This window comes from Pyrgilauda ruficollis, unplaced genomic scaffold (genome assembly GCF_017590135.1).
Source record: "Pyrgilauda ruficollis isolate IOZ18807 unplaced genomic scaffold, ASM1759013v1 scaffold18, whole genome shotgun sequence".
Lineage (NCBI taxonomy): Eukaryota > Metazoa > Chordata > Aves > Passeriformes > Passeridae > Pyrgilauda > Pyrgilauda ruficollis.
Genome location: NW_024516984.1, coordinates 5,115,833 through 5,122,906, shown reverse-complemented (window position 1 = coordinate 5,122,906; position 7,074 = coordinate 5,115,833). Strand labels below are relative to the sequence as shown.

Here is a 7,074-nt window from a genome sequence, read left to right as displayed (position 1 = left end):
TTTTTTTTTTTTTTACAAGAGCATGTTGTGACAGGACAAGGGGGCAGAGAGTAAGTTTAGATTAAATTATCAGGAAGAAATTCTTTGCTGTGAGGATGGCGAAGCACTGGAATAGGTTGTCCAGAGAAAATTGCAGATGCTTCATCCTTGGAGGTGTTCAAGGGCAGGTTGGATGGAGCTTTGAGCAACCTGGTCTAGTGAAAGGTGCCCCTGCACAGGGAGGACATTAAAAAAAAATATTAAACTCCCTTCCAACCCAAACCAGTCTATGATTCTCTGGCACAGGCAGGTCAGCTGGCCCCTCTCGGCCACAGCCAGGAAGGAGCCCGGCCCCGAACGCCTCGGGTCTTCAAACGAGGCTCGTGGGCCCGGCAGCCGCCCCAGCAAAGGGAGCACACCCGCGGGCCTCCCACGTCCGCGGCACGGACTACAGTTCCCAGCTGCCCTCGGGGCGGGCCGGCGCGGCCTCTGCCGCCGAGCGCCCCTGCGCGGGGGCTGCTGGGAGCTGTAGTAGGGGGTGGGAAGAAGATGGCCTCCAAGGTGAGCCTGGTGCTGCGGCCGGTGAAGAGTATCGTGGTCCGGTTCTGCCCCTTCGAGCCCAACGTGGAGAGCACCAGGTGAGGCGGCCGCGGGTGCGGCCCTGCCCCGCTATGTCCATGTTCCCTGTCTGTAGACGCCCCGGCGCCCTCCGTGCGCCCTTCCTGCGGCTTCCGGGCCGCGCCTTGTGCGCGGGTTCCGCGCGTCTCCCGGGGCGCTGGGGCTGGGCTCGTGAGGGCCGGGGTCACCTGTGCCGAGGGGCCGTGCCCAGCCGTGCTCCCCTTTCACGGGCGTGTGCCCCGAGCTTGTGCGGGCCGGGGTCACCCCGAGCCGCGGGCGTGTGCCCCGAGCTCTGGCAGAGTGCTCAGCCCCGCAGCGGCGGATCTGCGGTGAGGGCAGGAATCCACTCCAGCTGCTGGTAACGGGCAGGCGGGGCAACAGCAGCTCCTCTATCCAGCTAATTCATCGCTGGAGAAATTTAAGGGATTGTGCTTCTCTCCAGCGATGTTCTGGAGAACAGTCGGTTCCAAACAATTCTGGGTTCTGCACCAAACAATTCCAAAATGCCGTTTTGCAATGACTTTACAGGCACACCTGCTTTTAAAATTAATTTAGTAACATTAGTTAACTTAAAATATTTTTAAACTGCCAGAATGGCAGCTTAAAGCAGCTCTCACGCATTTCAGAAATCTACAGGAGACCAAAGATGTCGTATAAACAAATGCTGTCTCAAACTCAAACAAGAAAACATTGGCGAGCAAATGATGCATGAAGAAAAATGAAAATGCCTTTGCTGTTTATTTTTTTATTATTGTTACTAATCCAGCTACGAGAAACACAGAAAGCGTATACACTGAAATTTTACAAAGTTCTTTAGTATGCTTTTTTACATGTTAGTATATAAGGAATCTATACTGAATTTGGATTTTTTGATTTTAAAGAGTGATTCTCTCATAAATACCTGTCTGAACTTAAGTACAAATCCTATATTGTTTATACTTTGTTGCCCAGCAATATCGAGATGTGCAAATTAATTTTAGAAGTATGTTTACTTTAATTTCTGTCTACAACATACTTAATATATTTTTAATATATTTTCAGAAAATTTCTCCAAAGTATTTACCATAAAAAAATCCAAGCTACTAATACAAACTGTGAAGTGACTGCTGATGTGAGACACGATGGATCTGAACCAGTTGTAGATGTTACATTTGGTAAGGAGCTTGTTTTTAAAGAAACAAAAACAACCCTGCGTTTGTGTTGTTACAATGTTATTGTATTCTATATTTTTTTTTTTTAACTCTGATTTCTTTTTTTCCCTCTGGTCCATAACTAGATGTTGAACAGCTGGGAGGAAAAAAGAAAGAGGGTGTCACTAACAGCCTGATGTCTAGATAAATGTGTATAGATGTCTCTACTGTTGTTAGATCCAACAACTGACAACATTGGAGCTGAGTGTACTTCTGTAGTGATGTACTTATGTGACTTTGCAGTCAGGTACAATTCCAGGAAAGTAAATGTAGCTCTGTTTTTATATAATAATCTGTTTACTTTCCATAATTTTTTTATGTTACCTGTGGTGGAGGTATCTCAGTCTTGAGAACAGAAGGTTGAATACCTTTAGTTGCTTATGCAACTGAGTAACTGTAATTTGAAGGAACTGCTCAGATGGGTGAGGATGGACCTGTGCAGATGGACCTGCAGAATGAGGTCAACTATGTACAACAAATTTCTTGGTTTTCCTTTGAGTGTGTAGGGAGCAGGCAGGGAATTGGTGGTGGAAATTTCATCACTTCTGGAAGCGTCCCAGATTCCAGGCTATGAACAGATGGCTCTAATCTGCTTTTGTCCTTTTCTCTGGCTGCATCTTCTTTCCTGCTGTGCTGTAATGGCCCAATATGTCATGTAGCCCATTAAAGTTTTCATTAATATTGATTTCTGCTACCCTCTTATGTTTAAAATTCCGTATTTTTAGTGAATTGGTGGAAACGTCAAAAGTGTTGAATGTTTTTTGTTTAGCTCAGGAAAGTCTACCTATTTCAATGTTAACATTGCTTGTCTCTCTCTCTCCCCCATGCCTCTGTCTTTCTCATCCTTGTGATGTATTAAGACTAAAGCAGTAAAGCTCTATGTTTTTTCACAGTGTAAACCCAAACCAGTTTATTTCATTAATGCCAAGATACCTCTAAACTCTTCATATTTTAAAAGCTGATTTTTCTCCAGTGAAGTGTTTGTAGCCCTTGTAGTTGACAAAAATGAGGCTGGAACGTGGATGCCAGGCATGGTATTTCACTATATGGGTTTGGCTGTCAGTTTTGTATTTGCAAATCTTGCAAAATAATTAACAGTAGAAGGTAACATTCACCTTCTACTGCTCTCTGCCTGTTTTAAAATAAATTCTTTCAGAATTCTAGAAATCCTAGTGCTTCCTGGTTGGTTTTTTTCACATTATAACCACAGGATTGTGTGAACCAATTCATTGTTTTGGCTGAAAAAGCACGTTAAATGGACCACTGACAACAGGCTACTAAAATGCTTAGCCATGGGTGGAAATTGTGCCTTCCAATGCCTTACTTGCCTTTTATGAGATGACTTTGGGAGCAGAGTAAGAGCCGTTCATATCAAATGTGTTCTTACTATAGGCATACCTGGAGAAATGCTTCAGATTTTTTAGTAATGCAATGCAGAAGTGAAAATTAAATGCATTTTGCGTTTGATATGTCTGTTTGGCAGTGATGCATAGTCATGTTCCTTGGTAGCTAGAGCACTTTCCAATTAGACAAGGTGAGCTGTAGTTGGATTTATATGTACAAAACATCTGCACACCAGAGTAGTTGTCACTTTGTGACTTCTCAAGGTTTTCTTCATTTGTAGCTGATGGAGATCGACTGATAATGAAGGGAGCCCACTTGACGACAGGGGAAATGTTAACAGCATTGGCATCCAGATGTAATGCAAAAGACCTTAAGGAAGAGCAGAAGAGCAAGAAGAAGAATCCCTGAAGAATGGAAAACCAGCTGTGTTTGCATCGACATGTGTTAGAAACAGCAGGCTGCACAGAAGGCTTTTTCCTATGCAACAAAATCTGAGAGATGGCCAAAAGACTTCAAATGTTCCCTGCCTTCCCTGGAAGGAGAACATACTAGATCAACAGATCTTCTTATAGTAGTGGTTCAGAATGGAATAAGATGCACAAATGCATCTTTCTAAGCAGCTACACATTGGACTAATATCACATGTATTTGCATTTCAATGTGAATAATGCACATTAGCTATTAAATTAATACTGCAATGAAGCCATTTGGACATTATTTCCTACAAAATTTCTGTAAGTTTAAGGCAGAACATTTTTGGAGTGGTTATTACTATTGCTTGAAAGCTGTTAAATTTATTACATTTGAAGAAAACTTCTAAAAGTATTGACTTAGCTGAGGGACAGCAGGCTGCAAATGTAGAGTGGTTTTTGTACTACTTTGTTTATAATGCATCTGTTGCTAAGTCCTTACCATTTTCTTCCTCTTTTTTTGAAGGAAATGGGAAATTTGCTAAATGTAAATTTAGCTCAGCTATTAAAGTAACAAGGTTATGGGACTGTCAACACACAGTAAAGTTACTCATCCTGAATAAAAGTAACTAAGTTTAGCTCAAGTTAGTTTTTTTGATAATTGGAGAAAAGGGCTATCTTTGAAGTTCAGTTTTGTAGTGGTTTTGTCACTCACTTTTGGGATATTTCATTAACTATTTTAGAAAGATCAAAGGGAGAACTTTATTTGGTGTTTATAGTCCCATGTCCAGCCCTATTATTTATTAAAGTAACTGCTTAGGTGTCTCATCTGTATTGCAAAACTCTGTGGGTTTGGAAGGGTCGATCTCTCCTCAGGCTGTGCAGGTGAAGGTGTCACCTGCACATGTGTTGTGTGCATCAGTTTTGTTCATAACAAAAATGTAGTTCCAGTTTTGAGGATTGCAGGTGTGGTACTCTTGAGAGGTTCTACTTCTACCTTTTTATAATCAAAAGCCTGATTTCTCTAAAACTAGTACATGTATTTCCAAAGTTGGCAGCAGGTGTAGGACACAAATCTGAAACTAGTTTTACTTCACTTTTGCCAAGATTATTAAATGGACACTGTCCATTCTGAAAGTAGGGTGGTTCTAAATAGCACTATCAAGGTAATAATTCTTTGCAAGTTCTTCATTAGAATATTGAAGTCAAGGTGATGTCTTGTGTTGGAGGAGGAGAGCTGTGCTAAAGACATTGGGTGTTTCCCATGTGTTTGCAACAAACAGAAGAGTGGGAGATAAGATGATTCAATGAAATTTGGATGTGGGAACAAGAATGTGAATAAATTTGTCTGGGATAAATACCTTCTCTGCACTGGAACCCTTATTTTTTTATTAGGCCACCAGCTCTTCAGAGTGGTTTTGGAGTGCTGAGCTGCTAAACCTGCTACTGAGCTCTGTTACAGCAGAGGGGTTATGAGAACACCTGAAACAGAGAGGATTTTAAATGCTGTCAAGCTAGAGGAGTACCGTAGAGAAGAGGACCACATTGAAATAAGAATGTTCAAAGGACAGGTTGTTTTGTTGTTTTATTTTGTTTTGTTTTCCCCACAGTTTAGAACAACATCATATACCATGACTTTATCTGAAAAAGCTTTGTGGGAGAAGTGGGAATTGTTCAAGTGGAAGACCTACGCACAGTTATTGTTCCCCTGGTTAATCATATATTCATATGCTTAAAAGCCCTCTTACTCTAGCATATCAGTGATTTCTGAGGGGTTTTTTCTTTCTCTGACAGTCTGTACATCAGTGTACAAAACTTGTGTTTTAATTTGAAGTGCCTATATCCATCTTAAATAGCCATCTTTAAGTGCTTAGAGAGTTAAACAGGAGTTAAGTAATTAATAATTAAATATTAATAATAATTAAGTTTCTACAGTATTTATTTTGGCCCAAGATTAGGGCTTATATTTATGAATAGAAAAGGGAGAAAAATGAAGATCCTAGCTAGTTTTTTATCACCAAAATTAATCCCTTCTGTTTTTAAAGAAAGATGGTTTATTTTTTTACTTTACTAGTATGGATAGGCATCCTGCTCTGTAAAAACACACACTTTAGCTAAGTGCTTTCATTTTAATCCACACATGCCCAACCTTCCTTTTTAGGTTAGGCCAAAGGCCTGCCAGTTTGCCATTGAGAGATCACCATCAATTCAGGGGGTGAGATGTAGGCTGGTGCTGCTTTTGCTGTGGGTGCTGGGAGCTGCAGTTTGCAGTGATAAAGCTCTGATATGTTTCATGCATGAAAAAGAAGTAATGGCTGGGTTTTTAATATGCAACGTGTAAAGCAAAACCTACAGGACAGAAAAATCAAGCTAAAAATGTGCATCCTCGAGACTACAAGATACTGGAGTGATATAAACAAGCAAGATGAGCAAGAAGGCACTCCTCTGATGATTATTATGCTAATATGTAGAAAATTTCTCTCCCTGTATCGTTGAGATAAAGGTACGAATTTATTTTTCAAGTATGTTAAAGATAATCTGTAATGACTTTCTTCCCTGAGCATTTAGATAGCTTTGCTGCAAGCTGCTCCTGCGCTCCCGGCTCCTGCTGCTGATTGCCTGAAACAAAGCTCTGACAGCTTCCTGACACGCACAGGCCAGCACTGGGGATGTACAGGGTATTAAGGTCACTCATGCACAACAAAGCGGGTCTGGGTGAGCATTGACTTTGCATTCTGTTATTTTTTTAGCCCACTAATCTTGATTATTGTATCCCACCAAAAATGTGGGTGCTTGCCCAATTATAAAAGGAACTGGAACAGACCCTAAAAAACTAGGATTGCCTCCATGCACATACCATGGCCATGTAGGATGTCTGATAGCAGGTGATGACATTAAAATTACTAAATCTCTAATGCCTGGAGATTTAGCAATTATTAGAATAATCTTAGATCTTTTCATTGTACAAATACCTATTTATTTAGACATTCTTATCAGTGCATAGGGAAAATAGTCTTGAAATGGATGAATATGCCATTCAGATAGCACAACCTGGCTGAGGTATTCCCTTTTTAAGTGTCTGCAGCACTGTTTTTAGAAAAAGATAATGGTATTTTTATTAAAGATTTCAACTAGGAGCAGCAGTGTTAGAGAGCATTGCAAGTTCTTCATCTCTGCTTGTTTGAATTTTAAATGACCAAGGAGTTTATGTGATATAAGGAAGCCAGAAAAACCCCTCAAAAGTTGAATATCCTGGGACTGTGTTTAACAGTTCTCAAGATGCTTGCTTTCAAGTGTATCTCCTACACACATGTACACTCCTTGCAGTTTTAAGAATTGCTGGCTCACTGCCCACCTCACCAACTCCATGTGCAACCAGTTTCCCTGGATGCGGACCCTGCCTTTCCACTGAGAGGCTTGGAGTCACGTTGAGACCAGCACATTGTCTGTCAGTGATGCCTCTTCCAGATGCACTTCTCTGCCTTCTCCATCTCTTGGCCTAATGGTCTTTTTCCTTACTGGTATTGTTTGAT

The 7,074-nt window shown here is 41.2% G+C and overlaps 1 protein-coding gene across 1 annotated transcript; it reads left to right on the top strand.

The window, feature by feature from the left end:
- The first annotated feature begins 461 nt into the window (after positions 1 to 461).
- MRPL53 (mitochondrial ribosomal protein L53) lies at positions 462 to 3,833 on the top strand. Its single transcript, XM_041464433.1, has 3 exons — positions 462 to 617; positions 1,639 to 1,751; positions 3,412 to 3,833. The coding sequence occupies exons 1-3, from the start codon at positions 529 to 531 to the stop codon at positions 3,537 to 3,539; spliced, it is 330 nt and encodes a 109-aa protein (XP_041320367.1). The 5' UTR covers positions 462 to 528; the 3' UTR covers positions 3,540 to 3,833.
- The last annotated feature ends 3,241 nt before the right edge of the window (positions 3,834 to 7,074 follow it).

What these genes read in the sequence shown, in the direction of transcription:
- MRPL53 (XM_041464433.1), top strand. Translation starts at nt 529, where the DNA reads ATGGCCTCCAAGGTGAGCCTGGTGCTGCGGCCGGTGAAGAGTATCGTG. An exon ending in CCCAACGTGGAGAGCACCAG is followed by an intron (nt 618 to 1,638) that starts GTGAGGCGGCCG and finishes ATATATTTTCAG; the next exon opens with AAAATTTCTCCAAAGTATTT. An exon ending in AGTTGTAGATGTTACATTTG is followed by an intron (nt 1,752 to 3,411) that starts GTAAGGAGCTTG and finishes CTTCATTTGTAG; the next exon opens with CTGATGGAGATCGACTGATA.